This window comes from Eublepharis macularius, chromosome 2, assembly GCF_028583425.1.
Source record: "Eublepharis macularius isolate TG4126 chromosome 2, MPM_Emac_v1.0, whole genome shotgun sequence".
NCBI lineage: Eukaryota > Metazoa > Chordata > Lepidosauria > Squamata > Eublepharidae > Eublepharis > Eublepharis macularius.
The window spans coordinates 185,951,894-185,971,995 of record NC_072791.1 but is presented as its reverse complement, the minus strand read 5'-3'; the positions used below and the strand labels follow the sequence as shown (position 1 = coordinate 185,971,995).

The 20,102-nt window shown below is 39.8% G+C and overlaps 1 protein-coding gene across 1 annotated transcript in view; it reads right to left on the bottom strand.

Moving 5' to 3' along the window:
- The window catches only part of RIF1 (replication timing regulatory factor 1), a 33,639-nt gene extending 16,473 nt beyond the window's left edge, over positions 1–17,166 (bottom strand). Inside the window, exons 1-17 of the mRNA XM_054971443.1 lie at positions 16,953–17,166; positions 13,590–13,668; positions 12,734–12,830; positions 11,815–11,945; positions 11,642–11,736; positions 10,370–10,559; positions 9,834–9,926; positions 9,605–9,743; positions 8,543–8,694; positions 7,801–7,918; positions 5,689–5,862; positions 5,449–5,559; positions 3,981–4,043; positions 2,045–2,145; positions 1,563–1,649; positions 1,106–1,179; positions 638–818 (exon numbers count right to left, since the gene is read on the bottom strand). Of these exons, the coding sequence (XP_054827418.1) occupies positions 638–818; positions 1,106–1,179; positions 1,563–1,649; positions 2,045–2,145; positions 3,981–4,043; positions 5,449–5,559; positions 5,689–5,862; positions 7,801–7,918; positions 8,543–8,694; positions 9,605–9,743; positions 9,834–9,926; positions 10,370–10,559; positions 11,642–11,736; positions 11,815–11,945; positions 12,734–12,830; positions 13,590–13,668; positions 16,953–17,086 (2,019 nt within the window). The 5' untranslated portion in view covers positions 17,087–17,166. The remainder of the gene's footprint in view (positions 1–637; positions 819–1,105; positions 1,180–1,562; positions 1,650–2,044; positions 2,146–3,980; positions 4,044–5,448; positions 5,560–5,688; positions 5,863–7,800; positions 7,919–8,542; positions 8,695–9,604; positions 9,744–9,833; positions 9,927–10,369; positions 10,560–11,641; positions 11,737–11,814; positions 11,946–12,733; positions 12,831–13,589; positions 13,669–16,952) is intronic.
- Between the last annotated feature and the right edge of the window lie 2,936 nt (positions 17,167–20,102).

The following is a 20,102-nucleotide window of genomic DNA, read 5'->3' as shown; positions in this document are numbered from 1 at the left end:
CACCACAGGGAAGCTGTTATGGTAGATGCCCATCCTGAAGCCAACCCAGGAGCTTGGCGCTAGCTACATAATTCACTGGATCCCAGTGTAGATGTTTTAATGAAGTTTTATAAAAGTGCAGTTCAAATTTTCAGAAGTAATGATTAACATTAGGTTTCCGAAGACTGTGCATGAATGGATTTTTGGAAGCTATACTAAGTAACAATCATTTTAATAATCAAAATGCAGCATGAAATCACACATGACAATGGTGTGGATTCAGTAATGTGCAAGTAGAAACAAATAGACTTTCCTCCCCTTGTGCAAGATCTTGTGCACTTTCCTCCCTATATATTAGTGTTAAGAGATTTGTTGCACAAGATCTTGCACAAGTGGAAATCTAAGAGGGTATAAAATCAGTTTGACTTTCCATGATATTTTTCTTGTGTTTCCATTTGTACAAGAGTTCTAGCACAAGTGGCAAATCTGTGCAGGATCCAACCCAGTGTCCTTTTTCATTAAGCAAGTGAATGTGAAAAGTAACCAGCACGCGGATTGCATTCAGTATGATTTGTCACATGTACATTTGGTCAAGGATTGTACTGCCCTATGTAAACATTAAACTAGAACAAAGAAGTTCAGAAATTCAACACTATACCTGATTGATCCATTCAGTTAGGGGGTTAGCTATAATATTCCATATTCTCCAAAGATGTTCTTTGTTTTCCAGGTACTCTGTACTTTGATTAACAACAACCAATACAGACTCACTAAAAGCCAGAGGAGAAGTAGGGCCGGACAAAACAAAACTCACAAGAGACTCATAGTTCAAGAAAAACCTAATCAAAAAAATAAACAAGGCACTTAGAAAGTCAAAGCCAAATAGGTTTAGCAATCACATCAGCCAAATGTCACAGTAAAAATAGGTCAAAGCTATCACAACCGCGAGAGAAAATATCATGCTTTTAAACCAGTAAAATATCGCCAACAGGGAAGGCTCTGCTAAATGAAGGACCATATTTTCAAAAGACAAAGGAACGTTTACACGCAAAAACCCTCATTTCACCCTCATTAAAAGAGCATGTGTTAGTAATTAAGAATGGAAACTCTGATCTAGAATAGTTACCTTTCATCTTGAACACAGAATTCCAACAGATCTTTACGAAAAGAAAGCTGAATTAAGAACAGTGCTGGAGTTCCCTGTCAAAACAAAGATAACCACATCAGCCTGCATGTTTGATGCACATTTTACAACATATATGGGTCTATTGCTCTGCCTAACTTATCCTCTCCTAGACAGCCACCGCTATATTTTCCTGCATATCTTAGCTGCAAGGGCCAGTGGCTCATTCCACTAAAGCATCAATTCCTAGAAATAAGCCAGCTTCAGACTGCTCCTGAGTATAAAGAGCATTTAGGGAAATTTGGGGAACATATGGGAAACACTTTTTTATAAGACAGTTTTTTAGAATAACTGAAGTCTTTGACTTAAGCAGGATGAGGTATCCTCCATCATTACAGAGCTGCTATGATTACAAGTTTCAGCTCACGCAAAGAAAAAGAGACTAAAAAAGCCTACTTACATTCAAGAGATCCATGTTAGCAACCTGATAAGCCGGTGATCCCAATACTTTTGGAGGCAATTCTTTAATTGTGATTTCTATCAGGGACTAGCAGGAAAAAAATACCCATTTTAATATACAGTAAATGGAAAGGGGGAATTATCTAGCACGTATACAGATTCATATGAGAAAATGTTAGTGTTAGTTTACAGTTTGCAAAGTACCACAAGAAAGCCAAATTTGTTAGCAACAGCCGTCACCAGTGAGAAAAAGAGGTATAACTACCCATACCAGCTTGACATATTTAAGGTGCACAGCCTATTTATTGAGCAGTCTACAGAGTCCAGAAACATCCTATTTCTCAACACTAGTACAGCATTAAGATAAAGAAATGCTAACAAAAATATATTAAGTTAGGTCTTTTCAGGATTCAAATTTATGTAGACAGGCATCCTCATACAATAATTTAAGAGCAGATAACCTATGGCTGACTAAACACTTACTAGTGACTTTAACACAGGCAGCTCATTTGATGTGACAATGTTTTTCAAGGCTTGTAGCAACACAGTGAGCACTTCTGAACTTTGCCGCTCTTTCTTGCTACCTAAAAACAAATGATGCAAAGAGTATTATTAAAACAAATAATGCTGTATTGTGTAGTATCATGAAGCCTCTCCCTTAGCCTTTGATCTTGAAACAACTGAAAGGCTGGAGGCTGGACAACTCTAAAGATTGCTATATGAAGTATATTAATTGGATCCTTTCCAATCTGATTTCAGGCCTGGTTATGGGACTGACACAGTCTCGGTTGCCTTGGTGGATAGCATGCGCCACAAGAGGAACAGTGTGACTATACGGATTCTCCTAGACCTCTCTGAGGCTTTCCATTGCCATCAACCATGATATTCTTCTGGGCTGCCTTTCAGAGTCAGGGCTGGGAGCTGCCATTTTGCTGTGGTTCCAGGATTTCAAAGGTGATGCTGGGAAACTGCTGCTCAGCACCTCTGGTACTGCAAGGCTCCATGTTGTCCAGCACACTTTTCATCCAGACATTTGGGTGGGCTCTCACAAATATGCAGATGACTCCCTGCTTTCTCTCACACTTTTGGTGGCTCTCAGAGAGGCTGGGTCTAGGAATCCTGAATCAGCGCCTGAAGGCAGTTTTGGGGACGATGCCAGCTAGCAAACTGAATTGAGTGGCAGCTGTGGCCACGAGTGCCTTTTACCAGCTTCAACTAGCTGCAACCCTTCCTGGCAAGAAAAGATCTGACCACTGCGGTGCATGCCCTGGTAACATCTAGACTAGATTACTGCAATGTCCTCTATGTAGGGCTGTCCCTGCAAAGTGTGTGAAAGCTTCAATTTGTACAAAATGCTGCATCCAGGGTGCTGACTGGAATGAGTCCATGTTACTCCAGACTTTGCCTATCTACACTGTCTCTCAGTTTGTTTCCAGGTGCAATCCAAGGTGTTGGTGATGACCTTTAAAGGCTTATATGGCTTGGGACCAGCATACCCAAAGGACCATCTAATCCCATACAAACCTACCCAATTAATAAGGTCATTTTCCGAGGCCCTGACAACAGACAGGAGGCATCCCAAGAGATGACACCAAAACCCTAGAACTCTCTCCCCAGGGTTATTTGTCTGTCCCTGTCTGTCTTCATCTTCTGCCAGTGGGTGAAGATTTGTTTCATCTGATGTTCCCTTAGGGAATGCTCCTCCCTGTTCTTATGTTTTACCTACTATTTTATCTGTTTTTAATATTTGGATTGTAGTTGTTTTTAAGATTTGTTTTTATTATGTCTCGTTTTAATTGACTGGGCAGAGAGATGGCATATAAATCTTGTAAATAAACTATCAGTGTTACTCTCTTTAAATGAGAGAAACTATTTTTTGTATGGCAGATTTTTTTCATAAGAATCATACAAGCTTTAAATGAAGTCCAGTGACAGAGGCATTTGCATGAACAGTATTAAAGAAGTGCAGCCTGTTTACAGGCAGCCTGGCATTTACTGTCTTTGTGTTTAATTTGCACAAAACTTGTTTATATACAGTTCTAAGTATAACAGAAGAACATATTCTACAAAGATGGTTTAGGTCCCAAAATTAAAGAAAGCTCCTGAATTACACCTTAGCCCATCCTCTGGCACTCTGTAAAAGCATACAATGTAAGGAACAAGACAGAAAACAATTCAAGGATGTGGGGAGGTATAGAGAGGAGGTAATTATTTTGCCAGCATTTGTACCATGTTTATCCTACATGCCATAATTTAAAACCAGAGATCTCTTGCAATCCCAAGATTACGAAGTTTTAAGTTCACCTCTATCTTGCATTCCATGCAATTACTGCACAGTTCAGTTATTTATAGGGATGTGATAAGCTTTCTTTACTTACAAAGTTTCATTTCAACTGACAATAGAAGTCTCTTTGATTACCTGATTCAATTGCAGCACTCACAAAACCAATCATTCCCTTCCATATAGCATTCAGAACTATATCTGTAAGATAAGGAGTGAAAAGACAAGTGAGTTAAAACAAAAGAGAAACAAAGACTAGATATATCCATTCAAATTCACTGGATCCAAAGAAGTGCACATGAAGTGCAGCTCATGGAAGAGACTTCTGAAGAGTGGTTCGTGCAAGAGGAGCATGTGTGATTTTTACCAATTCCCCTTTCCAACTGTACCCTCTGTGTTGCACCCTGTGCCATTTCCTAGGGTCCTCTGACCCAAAAGGATCACTTTTTTAGGAGATACAAGGGACAGTAAAAGAAAAAAAGAAGACAGCAAATAACCTCTCTTTGTTTGTTATAAAGTTGGATCCAATTCCAGCAGAACTAGGCCCTTTTCGCACTTACAGTTTAAACCGCCATTTATGAGCATTTCGCTGCAGTTGCAATGGCTTTGGCATGGCACCTCCATGTTCCACACTGTCTGAGGCAGTTTCGATTTGGCGTCTTGTTTTTCATTTTAGACAGGCTTTGAAGCCTCAGCACAGTTTTGGACTTTTGGGACAATTCATGTCATTTTTTTTTTAAACTTTGAGCATGCATATTAACGCTGCAATGTTGAAACCCACCCACCCTGTATTTAGTGATTGGGCTGTCCTGTGCCCACTGGAGAGGAAACTCATGGTGGGGTTCTGGGGGAAAACATGTACTTTTGTTGCTTGTTCCACTCTCATTTATTTTTTAAAGCCAGGAAAGGGTTAAAATGCTGCTGCTTCACCCCCTCCCTTTCCCTGCTGCTTTGTTTGCAAAGGGCTGCAATGGGGGGGGGGGGTTGTTGCCTTAGCAGAAGACACCGGGAGGGAGGAGAAAGCAGCCATTTAACCCTTTCCTGGCTTTTAAAACCGGGAGGGAAAAAGCAGTAACATTAGGAATGGTTCCTGGCTTTGAAAAAAAAAAAATAAGAGAGTGCGTGCATACCTGGGAGGAAGAAAGACAACAGAGAAGCAGCCTAATGATCCTTACCTTGCTTTACTGATAAAAATGGCAGAAAAGGAGCTCAGAGAGCTGAGAAGGCTGGGAGTGATTAATTACACATAGACCAATCAGCTCCCGGGGAAAAGGAGAGGGGGAGAGAAGAGAAGCAGAAGGGGAGAATAGATTTTGCACTGATATTAATCGAGCCAGATGCGACTCAGCAGCAGCTTCAAAATAAAATCGAGGTATGTCTGCAGGGGAAAAAAAAAATCGGGGATACTCGGACAAAAAGTGGTACTGCGTCCCATGACCACCTTACAAGTGTGAAACTCCTGCAAACACAGGAAGCAGAACAGATACTGAAATGCTGTAAAGTCCCAGTGCGAAAAGGACCCTAGAGAAAACATGTTTTAATTAGAACCTGTAGTTTATTTACAAACCACACAATATAAAACAATTTTTAGCAAGAAACATCTTACCAGAAACATCTTTTCCAACTGCAGTGAAGCCATCCTGGATTGCATTTATAAATGTATTGGCATGTTTACAGAAGAAAGAAGGACTAGTGATCACTGAACACTGAAGAGGTTCTAGATGGGAAAAGATACCATAAGTTCTATAAATCTGACAAGATAGTTCACCAGTAGTTTTTCAAAAAGGCAATGCAAACATATACTCTGACAGAAATCTTCGAAGAGGAAAAAAAAGCACAGCATTACCTAAACTAAGTACGATTTTGTTTTCCTTGGCAAAAGTCAAAACTTCGGGTCCCATGAAGAAGTGAAGCAACATCTCAATTCCTAAGAGCTGAATGGCAGGAATTACTCCACCACCTCCTACACTGGAATTCAGGGCCATTCTTGGAGTGACAGGAGCTCCAAAAGGGAAAGATCCTAAGAGAGAAAGTTGAACACTGTTTTGACATCATTTTTAACCAGTTTCTATAAAAGATATATATAAAAGATATGGAAAGGATATCTAAGGAAGCAGAGCAGCCAATTTTATATATGCTAGTAGCGATGCATTTTATTTATGTTAGCCTTACACTTTTAAAAGCATTTGAGATGCTTGCATTAAGAAACCTCCCACTCCTGTCCTAAACAACTGGAATGAGATGCCCCGATTTCAATGTGGTTAACTTGCATCCAACTGTGCATAGGATTGCCACTGCAAAATCTTAAATTTTAGGACTCTATATATTTAGGATACTTTTACATGACCTTCCGCCCAGAAGGGTCCTCAAGGCAGCTAACAGATCAAATTTAAAACAAAATGAACCAAAATTAAAATATCCCACAAAACACAAATATATGACAGCTATGAAGATATCAGATCAACCCATTATAAAACCTAGAGGGACCATAACACATCAAGCACAACCCAATTCAACTAACTGAATTCAAAGGCCTTCTTGAGGGTCTATAAAGATGATGTGAATGTCACCTTCTTGGAGGTACAATGTTGGGACAGCAGCTGAAAAAGCCATTTTGTTGGTTCAAGCCAGTCAGATGTTAACTAACGCTAGTTCCCACAGGGAAGTCCTACCCACTATTCTCAGGGACAGGAAAGGATGATATAGGTAATGACAGTTTTTGAAGTATTCTGGACCCAAGCCACTTAAGGCTTTACAGGACAGAACCAGCACTGTCAGTTAAAGGCTTCTACCATAGGAGAGCAGCTTTCTCACCTCCACTCTTCTGCTGCAACCCCACCAAGAAATGCCCCCACCCACAACACCATGAGGGGAGAGGGGCTATCACAGTGTGTGGGGGAGGAGGGAATGGGGGGGGGATATGAAGACTGGGGAAAACTGCATCACCACATGTACAGTTCTGTTCTATGGGATCCTACACCAGAATGGTTTTGTGTTTGGTTTAGCACACCCCGTCAGGACTCCTACAGCCACATTTTGTATCAACTGCAGTTTCCAAACAGTCTTAAAGGGCAGTCCTACATACAGCACCACAGTTAACATTTGCCACAATTACATCATCTTAGAAGGGAACATCTCTGAGCTGTTTTGCTTATGACAGGGACCTGCTAAGGGTAAACATAATAGAAGTTTCTAAAATTATGCACGGGGTGGACCTTTTTCTTATTTACTGTATTTATATCCCACCTTTTTCTCCTCTTTCCCCACAACAACCCTGTGAGGTAGGTTAGGCTGAGAGTGCCCAAGCTTCCATGGCAGAGTGAGGATTCAAACCTAGTTCTCCCAGAGCCTAATTCGACACACTGACCACTACACCATTTGTTTCTTCCTTTCTTATACTAGAACACAAAGGCAACCAATGAAGTTGTTGGAAAATAGGCCCAGGATATACAAAAGGAAATAGTTATTTAAACCGTGTTATTCACTGACAGTGGAAGCAGTAATGGCCAAGAGCATAGACAGATTTAAAGAAGAGTTAGGCAGATTCAGGGAAGAGAGGTCCATTAACGGTTACTAGCCATGATGACTGAAGACAGCCTTCGTATACTGAGGCAGTAAATCTCTGAATATGAATTCCAGGAGGTTGCCTCTAGGGCAACTGGTTGGTTGCTATGAAACAGAACGATAGATCACTGGTTTGATCCAGCAGGCTCTACTTATGTCTGGTCTTTTATTGCCTACATTTCTCTGTTTATTGCTGACACTATGCTTAAAGGAAATGGTATCTGAATATACATATTCACTCGAACAAGACATTAAATAATATTTTTATCACACTTGGATTCCACCACTTGAAGTTGGTTCAGGGCAGCATAGAGTTATAGAAAAATGAGTTAATCATAATGCTGGTATCTTGTACCCCACCCTAGAAGTTGCTGAAAAGAAAGAAATCCCATACCTGATTTCTGAGCAGATCCTGGGGTTGCTAAACTCTGGTTAGCAGCTAGCCGTGAAGAATTTCCTTGTAACAGAGAGGCATCCAAGCCTAAAGTGCTCTGAATTAATGGTACACAAACCTTTAAAGACAATGCAGAATACATCACTGCACATATAATGTACAAGCAGCACAAATACACTTTTGGTCTCAATTGCATTGATCTTCATGTGCATGAACCTAATGAACAGAGTGAGTAAAGGGGTGATGCATGCAAAAGCAAGCCCGTTACGCAATGCCCTAATCATGATAAACATGCTTAAGATGCTGCAGCTTTCTGACAGAACAAGGCAACAGTGAAGCATCCAGGCACTTAAGAACTTTTATCCATGAGTCAGTCCATATGAAGCAATTTAAATTGAGTTTATCCCACTGTCATTTTTGCTTCATTACCCATTGTCATTACCACCAAGTATCTGGATTGATATTTCGTTTCAATTTACTTCATTTATATCCCACCTTTCTCCCCCATGGAGACCCCCAAAGCAGCTTACATCATTCTCCTCCCCTCCCATTTTTCCTAACAATAACTCTATGAGGTAGGTTAGGCTAAGAGTACATGACTGGCCCAAGGTCACCTTGCAAGTTTCCAAGGCAGAGCAGGGAAAAGAACCTGGGTTGCCCACAATCTTGTCAGTCACTCTAGCCTCTACACCACACTGGCAACAATATGCAATATGTACAAGAATGTGTAAGAATGTATTACCTGTTCAAAGTGAGCTGGGAGTTGAGGCCCAAGCCTCATAAGCAGATACCACCAGACCTCCAGCTTGGTCAGAGCCAGAGCTTCAGTCCTCACATGGATGGAGCTTAATGGTTGCATTAACAGTTTCAGCCTCTTTGCACTGCATAAAATTTCTTGGGAAACAAAGACAGTGGAATTTTTTCCCCCTCTGATCTCTAAAGCAAAGCCAAAAATCAACTCTGCCCTCCTGATCTGTGTGGGCTTGTAGAGCTCAGGCACAAAGGAGGCATGTGGTCAACAATTATGACAACTTTGCAAAACTTCAATAATTTACCTTCAGATATTTAGAGATAAGACAGAAAGCTAAAAAACTGTTTTCTCCCCAAAGTGCCTCAAAACATCCATCCCTGATAATATGGACTTTACACCATGGTTTCCCTCAAACTCTTGTTCTTCATTAATTAAAAACATATTTATCAGCTCACTTTGCAATTAACTACAATCAGTCACTTGGAGGATCCCAAAACTAACATTTCTGGAACTGTAGTGTAAGCAATTAATACTGCTGTCGTACATGTGAAATACACAAAAGAAAAAAAATATTTGAGCTACCCATCCCACGTTGATTTCAATACCCAAGTGTAGGTAAATGGGGCAAACAATTAAACTTTCAAGAACTGTCAACTTGTTTAAATCTCTGCTTTCCAGCTAAAGGGGTCTGCTTTTGGGTGGAACGTTACTAGATGTGTTTTATTTTACACAAGAGGACGTGCCAAGCAATAGTATCCAAAAAATCACTCTCCTATACAGAGAAAGATTATTTGTCACTTCCGGCAGAACTCACAAACCCACCCTAAATAGTGCACTTTAAAAGGAGTCTGCTTGTTTGACCTGCACACATAAAATGCTACCAGATTTGCGATTCTCTGCATCAGAAGTAAGGACTGCTTAGTTCTGCTAAGACTAATGCAAATTGCTTCTAAATTCATGCATTAAGTGGACTGCATAAAGCTACAGCATCAGTTTCCCTCACTTTTAGCATGATGTGAAATAAACCAAAAATTGCTTATTATGTTAACCTACCTGGATTTAGAGCAAAGTTATCAATCAGACTCTTCCATGCAATGAAAGCTATTTTCTTTACCACTGGCGATCCACTTCGAAATCCAAGTTCTTCTAACTGCAGTAATGAATTGATAAAACTTCCACTACGATGCAGTGACTGAAAAAGTAAATATCATTACGTTATTAAGACATCCGTGCAATTAAATTCTGCATCTGTTGAAATAAAATGAATCACTGTCCAACTTACTTTCCCAAGCAGCTTAACAAACAGAGGCCACAGTTTTAAAACATATGTATCATTTTTTGATGAAAATAGTTTCTGGAGCTCTGGAATTACTTTCTGCAAAGAAAATACGAATAAAAATAAACTCAATAAAGACCTCCTACAGTCAAACAGCTTGGGTGATTTCTGAAAACTAAATCTTAAAGTAGACCTTAAAATAACTTAAGCAGCAGCTATAAATGTTCCTTTTGCCAGGTTGATTCAAGCCAATCCCACCCCATTCCCCAGCTGCTCAAGAATAAAACATTAATTTTGTGTTTTAACTTTTTAGCAGTATTTCATTTTGAAAATCATATCATTCAGAAGATAATCAAATATTGATGGATCCTTATGAGTTGATGGTTTTTACCATTAACATTTTACAAACTTACATTTCAGGCTAATATTAGAGTGTCAGAGAGTGAATGGTTTAGCACACAAAGGAATTTTGTGTCCCCCTAAATTCTTCTAGAAAGTTCTAAACAAGACAGTTTCTAAAAAAAAAAAACGCTCCCCCTTACAGAAGTCATGAGTTCTTCAGTGACTGCTGCTACTTCCTGCTGTTTCTGAAGCAAAAGTGGAATTCCCATCTCCAACGCAGTTGCACCTCTTAATTGCACTTTATGTGCTGAGTGGACAACCAACGGAATTATGAGCTTGGCCCATTTTACAGCCTGTTCCTCCATGCAGGACGGAGCCTGTTCTATGAGCCTAAGTCCAAAAATACAAGCATCAACATTAATAACATGATCAGGTTAGCTGCTGGAAATGACAGTCAGGAGCATTTGTGCATGATCAGATTATGAATTATGTTCAACCAGCTTCTTTGCTCCACTTCACACAATTCAGTCCCACAGAGCTCTTGTCCATGCATGATCCATGATTCTCAGCAAAACATTTTTGTTGGTCACAGGGGACCACTTTCTCTCATTCTGACCAGCAGAAAAGGTTGTTGAATCCAACCCCATTGCTTCAAACATACCAACTGTGGGTAGACTGGTTTTTGCCAAGTTATGTAAGATAATCTTCCAAACAAACAAGATTGGTTTTTCATAATAAAGGAGGTATATCCATTAGATCTCTGCTTTACATAGAAACAAAGATGTAGAGAGAATGGATGCATTATGAAAGTTAGTTATCCACAGATGGGGTTAGTTGAAAGAGTTTACAGGCTGTTGACAGTGCAGTAATGCCAAGCTGGCATTTTTATTTTTTGAAACTGTATGCAACAAATATTGTTTCCCAAATGGATGACATTTCCATGTTATTCTTGAGGTATGCACATTTAAAAACTGATTGTGTGCATTATGTAATTTTCATCATTTGTATTTTTAAAATAAAAAATATATAATTTGAGTGCATATAACACAGAGAATGTTAACTACTGGTGTAGAGGTATTTCAGGTAGCCCTCAGGTTCCTCAGAAGATTCATGGGATTCTAACAGAGAAAATCAGGTAACATACCTTGCTCACAACTAACAATAACAATACAATGTATGCCTACAAAAGTGCTGGCATGTGCTAGGGGTCATTCTCAGTTTATACACAGCAATAATGAAGCCCCAGTCCAAATAACTTTGGTCTCTAAGGTGCCACCGGATTCAAATTCTGCTGTTCTAAAGGTGCAGTATCTCAACAGTGGCATAGCACAGCAGTATTACAACATGCACTTCAAAGTATACTATCATTGTTATACAATTTGATTTTAGTGGAGAGCATGACAGATGAAAAAGCACCAAATTATTTTTTTTAAAAAACATCCTTCTGGCAGATTTTTTTCCTCCATACATACCTTATGATAACATTCAGCGCTTCATATTCAACCACCATGGAATTTAAGTCTCCTTTATTAAGTATTGTTTCTAGCATTGTAATAATACCGGGTACCTGAAAAACAAGCATGGCGTAAGTAAACTGGAAATTTTGAAAAGTTCTGTTTATAGGAAATGAACAGAAGATGCTCACCATTTTCCCAACTATATCTGGAGGAAAGGACTGCTTAGAGATTACCCAAAGAGCTCTAGTTCGAATGTTCTTGTCAGACGCTTTTACAGCAACACTGTTCACTATTGAAAGCAACTCCTGTATTTCTGTTTCTGTAAGGGAAAGAACTACTTTTCAGAGTCTGTTCCTCTGAAGTAATATCACTATTCACTAACACAAGGAAAAAAATTGCTTAGAATGAACAAGGAGCCACATAAACCCTCCCCTTCCTGGTCCATCACCTCATGGTTATCAACACAAAGTGTAATGCTTGCAGAATAGCCCTCCAAAGTCATTTTTACTTCACTCCATGCTTGTTGACCCAAGAGAGGGCTTTAAGAAGCAGTGAACCGACAGGTAAATTATAGGCTCTCTCTAGGCTTGAGGCTTCCATCTGGGACACAGCAACATTACCGATTACTCTGATATCTCATGATCACCAGACATATCACCAAGCCAGAATGAACAGAGAAATGCACATTGTGATACGAACACCACTATGGTACAGAACCACAGGTTAGATCCAGTAGAATTGTCCATGGGAGAAGTTCTCAGGATTGGGTGCTGCAGGAAAGAGGTCAAGATTCCCTCATTATTGCAGTGCCCTGCAGCATATTTTGCTTGTGAGGTATTCCTAATCCCGAGAGAGAAGTCTCGAGTCTAAACAGAGTACCTAAGGAATGCTGGGGGAAATCTGCACTAACAACTTCCCTTAACACTTCCACCAGATCCAACCCTATATAAAATGTATTTTCAATAATCAACAGAATAAATTTGGATGAGTCAATTATCCTATTCATAATGAAGCTAAGACTATTCGGTAGTCTTGCTGTATTATCTAGAACCAGATCTGGATTAAATACATGCAAACAATTTTTGAAACAGATAAAAAGATTTTTACCACATAACTGAGAAGGAATCTTTGAATTAAACACACAGAATCCTAATGCTTGTAAAGCTGCACTGCTCAACTCTGAGTTTTCAGTAGGAATGTGCGTCTACAAAAAAAAAGGGAAAATATGTTTGAAATCATGTGCTATATTACTGAGTTAAATTATTTGTTGTTCTGGATTTAAAGCTGACAGCATAATATCAGCTATTAGGAACAGCTGTTAAATCTTGTTTTTAAATATCTCATTATATACTATCCTCACAGTTAGTTTCTTTATAAACCACTTCTGACAGAACATCAGAATCCAGGTATGTTATACTCAACAGCATTCTTATTGCTGTGATTGAAAGACTCAAACTCAAGAAATGCATTAAAGCATTTATTAATATACTGTACAAAACCTAGCTCTTATGCAAATGCTTTTGCTTGTAAATGGACATAGATAACAGCCCTTAGAATTCTTTCCTCAGCAACAGCTCTATTTCACGACATCAGAAACTGTTTTCCTTCTCCCTCCCCGCACCAGTCTGAGTTTCAAAAGCAGCCATATGACACAGAGAAGTTGTTAAGAAAGGTTCCATTCTCAGTGCAATCTTCTGCAGAGGAATTTCAGTCTAAATCCATTTAAATCAATTGGCGTACATTGGAGTTACATGATTGCACTGTGTGAATGTAAAATGGCACTACAAGTATTATGAGAACATGTAGGAGACAGGACCAGTGAGGCAATAGCTACCAGCAAAGTCAAGAAAATTCTGTAGACAATGATAGCAGAGCAGGAGCTGGAGCCTTGATATGGCCTGTGGCACTGCACAGGCTACAGCAAACTGGGCCACAGAGACTAAATATACATTTATATACGCACCTTAAATATCTTGTAGAGCTGATGAAAGTGTTTTCCAACTTCTGCTGCAAAGTCTTTTCCTTCTTCACCTGTTAGGCGACTAATGTAGAAAATATATGAATCAGTATTTGTTAGCCAATCTCACACATATAACCAAGCACAACCGGGCAAGAATTTGGCATAACAGAAATTACACTTTTTAAAGCATAAGATAAACCACTTTTGGTATCAACCCTTTCAAATTAAAATATTGTATTTTGAAGAATGAAACATACAAGGCAAGAAAAAAAATACTTCTTTACTTTATCTGACAAAGGGAGCTTTGACTCTTGACCCTGAAAATCTTGTTGGTCTTTAAAGGTGCTACTGGCCTTGAATCTTGCTGTTCTACTGCAAACCGAAATGGCCACCCACATGAAACTGCATTACTTTATGAAACATCACCAGCACAATCCTCCAATACAGAATTACTCCAGTTTAAGTCCACTGAAATGAACATACTTAAACTGGAGTAAATTTGCACAGTATAGCATCCCAGTGTGATGGGAACTCGTTAATATTTGGCCCAACCCAAACACTTATTCACTTATAATGAAGATATTCAATATGGCAGTATGTCCATCTCCCTAGAAATGGCAGACAGTTCCTATACCCTTTGCTACATTCTCAAAAATCTAGGACTGTATTGTACTCATACCAGACAAACTGGTGGGCTAACTCAGTTCTCTGTAGCTTCCAGTGAATCATCTAGCAAACAGTGAACAGTCTGTATTATGGGACACAGCTGGGACCAGACAAAATATGCCCCTCACCCATTAGTTGCCCTTCAGTTATATAGGCCAAAAAAAAGTATCCTTTTTGCCTACATAACTGCATAACTATTTGTACCTATATATATTTATTTTTCTTATTTATGTCCATTGTAGGGTTTTCTAGTCTGGACTGGGATAAGAATGTTTTTTAAGTATATGTATTACATTGTAAGTTTTACTGCTATTTTGTTGGATACATATTATGTTTTGCAATGATTTTAAATGATATCATTTGTTTATTGATGTAAACCGCTTTGAACTCTTAACCAAAGAGAAGTAGTATAAAAATTAAATACATATAAAAAATAGTAGGGACAGCTTTTCAGTGTGGCTAAAACCCACTCTTTACCCATAACAACAGATGCCCTAGCCACCACTGACAGGAACCTTATGGGAGTGTAAATAGGTACAGAGATGGCTTCAATATAACAGGCTCACCCTACCACACAGAACGTCCACCAGGGCTTTTTTTCAGGGGGAATGCAGGGGAACAGAGTTCTGGCACCTCTTGAAAATACTCGGCAATAGTACTTGAAAATAATATGATTCCAAAGAATCCCATGTTTTCTTCCTCATTTCCCTCTTGAGAGTTCTGCCACTTCTTTTCCCAGAAAAACCCCCTGATGTTCACCATAATCACTGACATGCAATAATACAGCAGAACTTATTTTAAGTATAAATCCATTCATATATGGAAAATATAAAGTTCATCACACAACATCTATGGATCTTATATGCATACTGGTTAGTAAATGCCTTTTAAGTAAGGGCTGTTATCAAGAGCGCAGACTTAAAATAAAACCCAGTTCAGTCTGCTGGGAAGGATCTACCCGTCCCATTGGTTCTTTCAATATTGGAGGTTGAAATGGTTGAAGAAGATATGGATAAGTAACGGCCTGAAGAAGGAAGTGGGTTGAAACGAGTAAAAGTGAAGGAGACCGGTTGAACTCGTCGCCGTGGACACTGGTTTCAGTGAACTTAATGCCATGGACATTGGTTCTAATGAACTTAATAGCTACTATTACTCTATTTTGGCATTGCTGCTATTGACCATTTCTGGACATTGTATATGTAAATATATCACGCATGAGCGGTGCACATTGAAATTGTACCAATGAAGGTTAATTTGAACCGGATATATACTGGATGTTAATTTCGTATCTCATTGGTCCGTATATTGGGCGTTGTGGGGTCGAAAGCCTGGGACTGTACGAGAATTACTATCGTAATCACACTGTAATTTGTGTGTGGTTTGCAACTTCCTTGAGCCTGAGTGCTCTCTTGGTTTTCTACTTGCTTAATGACAGCAGTGGAGGCCTCCACTCACTTCAAGCAGCAAACAGAAGTCTTTATAGCCAACAGAGCCATTTGTACACACTGATGGGGGGAGGCAAATGTATTTATGTCTGTTCAGGATCTAGTACACAGAGCATCTCAGGAAACGTACTGGTGCAAATGCATCTCTAGAACAATGAAGGCAAGTAAAGGCTGACCATGATGATAAAGTAACACACTTAAATAAAGTAACATTCATGAGATCAATACACTATTCCTAAAGCTCACTAAATTCTACAAACAGTAAAATCATTAGCAATAAACACACAGTGTGCTTAGATGACAGGATCAGGTTTATGACATTTGCAATGTTAACCCATAATGCTGACTTAAAGTTCAGAGGTCAAAGGATAGAGCCTGCCAAAGTAACAGGAACTCCATGAGAATTACTTCCTAGTAAACATACATATTATTCAGTAGCAAAAAAAAAAGGAACACTCCTCCCCAACAAATCTTGTAATGCATCTTATAAAACATATATACAAACAATACATACAAACAATAATGCAGGTGCCCCAAAATCTAGTGATCAGACCAGTCATATATAGAGCTACTTTTCACAAATTTACATTTCACAGACCTAGGGGTATTTCTGAAGAGCAGGTCTATAGTCGGCATTTAGATTGGAAACGCTTTTTATGCCTCTGAAAGATACTGATCAAGCAGAAATTCAACAGGTAAACTGTCTTTATATTTAAAATAGGACAAGTCTCACCTGTTGAATTGCATTTATTTATTCATCTGTTTTCTTCCATGTCCTTCATAAAGTTAAAGTGGTTAATCATACAGCACTGAGTAAAAATACACATAGCTGTGTCGGGGAAAAGTCCACCAACAAATGAAAATAGTGTATAAACACACACACAATGATTATTACGGCTACACAAGAGCAAGAAAACGAGTGTTTTTGTTGGTCTATTTCTACAGTGACATCGTCCCCCCAAAGACACGGAACTTCTGATAACCTGAGGATGCGGAGTGCGCGTGTTAATCTGCAAACGGTGTCAAAGTAGCAGCACCACAACGCTCAAGCCAAAGTGACCGAGCAAAGCGCTCGGGTTCAGGCACAGAATGACGAGAGCGAGCCTCTCAAACACTCTGCACATGGACAGAGACACTTTCTCCTTCCCCATAATTTGGCGCTCCCCAGAGACTGGACCTCATACAAAAAAAGGAGCCAAGCGCTGCCTACAAATGAACTCCCGCCCCCCACGGGCCATGAAGGCTGGGCACTCACTTGGTGAGGGTCAGCAGCGCGTCGGTCAGCGACTCCGGCGAGGCGGCGGGGTCCTCTAAGGTCTCCAGCAGGGGCAGGAGGCGGCTGGGACCGCGACCAAGGCCGGGCCCTGCCGCCGTCTCAGAGCAGCTCATGGCACCGAAGGGCAGCGAGCGCCGAGTCCCGCGCTTGCTCCCGCCACAGCACCGACAAGCCACCCCCACACACAAAAATTCCCGCGCTCGCAACTCCTCTTCTCTCGGGCTAAAATGGCGAAGCGCGGGACTCTCAGCCCCTGGGGAACCTCCCGTCCAATCAGCTGGCGAGGACTACCGGGAGCGGGCGGGGATTGGAGCGGAGCACCGAAGACATCGAGCGAAGGCTCAGCCTACGCTAGCTTTGGCCCCTCCCCCTCCCTTCCTTCATCCGCGAAGTGGAATGCCAAGTAATCGTTCCTTTTCCTTCACCGAAGCGGGCGTTCTTTCAGGGCAATCCAGCGCTGCGCTCTACTATGTATTGTCTTTTGATTTGTATGCTCCTACTGGGTAGTTCTGTGTTGTTTAATATGTCAGGTTTAGAATTGTTTATGCTCCGTTTCCGCATTTCTTCAGCTCTGTGTTGGTTTCTTGCTAGTTTAAATCTTTGCAAATTGCACTGATATATCCTATTACATTGTTTATTGAAATATCTTTGAAATTGACTCACATAGTTTAACCCTCCTTGGATCTCAGTGAGAAAGGCGGCTATAAACAACATAAATAAGAGGGGGGGGGGACTTGCTTTAGGATAGTCCAGGTGGGTAGCCATGTTGGTTTGTAGTAGAAGAGCAAGATTCGGGTCCAGTAGCGCCTTAAAAAAACAGCTAGCTGAGCTTTTGAGAGTCCATTTCTTGTATCTGACAAATGGAGCTTTGATTCTCAAAAACTTATATCCCTGATATCTAGTTGGTTTTTAAGGTGCTACTGGACCCAAATCTCAGTTTAGGATGGCACTGTTCACCCTAGTTGTTATGAATCCCCCTTCATAACAACATATTTACACACACAGAAAACTACATGGAAACAAACAAATAAATAATCGGAGTCTGGTGGCATCTGAAAGAGCAACAATATTCTATTGCAGTATAAACTTTTTGTGACCTGAAGCACACTTCCTCAGATGTTGAGTGAAGAGCCACTCAAAGCATATGAAGAAGTGGAATTGCAGTACATGGAAGTTTATGTTGGAATAAAATATTGCTTGTCTTGCAGGGGGAAAAGTAAAACACCGGTCCTTGTGGATCCTGCTTTAGAAAATAAAATAAAACAAATTCAACATCAAATCACATATCACAGCCAGGTACACAAACTGAATAATAAAAAAAACCCAGAAATTTGTGGCGTTACCATGGCACAAAAACATGGATTCGAGTTATGGAACCTCATGAATTCATATTATTTTCACCTTGAAACAAAATAAAAACACCATCATATTGTAGATCATGTCTTACAGTGCAATCCTAAGAAAAATTACCCCAGTCTAAGCCTATTGATTTCAACAGGCTTAAACTGGAGTAACTCTTCTTGGGATTGTACTGCCATTCTATAGGCAGCACCAAAACAATCATGCATCTCTTTCATCATGGTGCCACTATGATGTGTTGGACTAGTATCTTGGAGACTCAGGTCTGAATCCCTACGCTGTCAGGGAAACCTGCTGGGTGGCACACAAGAACAACAGGTGTAGCATTGATTGATTGATTGATTATTTTTCTAGCCCGCCCTCACAAGCAGGTTCAGGGCAGATCACAACATCAAATCATATATAAATTAAAACCATACAATAAATACAGAAAGATAAAAATACCACCTCATGCAGTATAAATAGAATTAAAACCATCCAAATTCAAAATTGGCACTAAATGTCACACAGTCCAGTATGTTCGGACACTGTGGGGTAGGACAATGGCAGACCGCAGGAATCAACAGCAGAACACAACAATGATCTGCGATATGATGGTGGTTTTATTTTGTTTTAGTGTAAAAATCATATAAATTCATGAGGACCTAACTTTTAATCATTCTAGTCTTGCAGGTGCCACAAGATTCTTGTTCGTTCATTTACTTTTTTTCTTGCTTGTTTGATTGATTGTTTGTTGCTGCAACAGACTAACGTTGCTGCCTCTGCATTTATTACCTAGGCCAAGAACATGTTTTTGTCTCTCTCCCTTTCTAAGTATCATTATGGAAAATTGACACAAAGTATCCCCCTGTATATATATGAAAGAAGTTCTGTGTCTTCTGTGATGGTTCTTTGAAGACTTGTAGAACTACACTGGAATATCTCATATTGGAATAAAAAGGTTCAAAAGAATAAAACACATCTAATCAAAAGTACCCTCTATATTTTATGTCATACCCAGTGCCATCTTAAGTGCAACATCTGCTAAAGTATAGTGGTTAAGTGGCTGGGACGTGAATCAGCCCTCTGCTGGTTCAAATCCCAATACTATCATGGCTCAGCAAGTGACCTTGGGTAAGCTGCTCCTCTCTGCTCCAGCTCCCAAGCTGTACAATGGGAATAATAATAATATTGACTTTGTTCACCACTCTGAGTGGGCATTAATCTGTCTAGAAGACTAGTATATAGCACACTGTTATATAAGCACATTTATTAAGATCCTGGGCCTTGAAAGGGGGTGGGGGGGAAGGAATCAAATGTGACAGTTTAAAAAATTGTAGTCCATAAATAAACAATATAAAGTCTTGGGTCTTCCCTAAAAAGGCAACAGTATCTTCAAGGGAAGACTTAGCAAAATCTCCAGGACAGTCCTTATTACCCTTTGTTTCTTCAGTCAAGAAAATGTTACTACTTCTACTTTTGTTTCCTCAGCCACATCCCCCCCATAAGAAAACCCAGTCAGTTTCCCAACTGTTAGCTTCCAGCTTCCAGCTGTCAATGTACCTGGAAATCCTGAGTTCACAGTCCCTGCTGCTCAGAAAGAGCTCAGTGCCTACAATATAGTATACTATTGTATCATCTTCAGTTGAGCAGACATCATACTTTGTGTCCTTAAAAAAATGTGAATAATCACATGCCTATAAATAATTTAATTTCTAGAATAAAAATTAAGAAAGTGTTTAATAGGACCATATTTTGTGTGTTCCTGTGAATACTCATGGACCTCTCAGT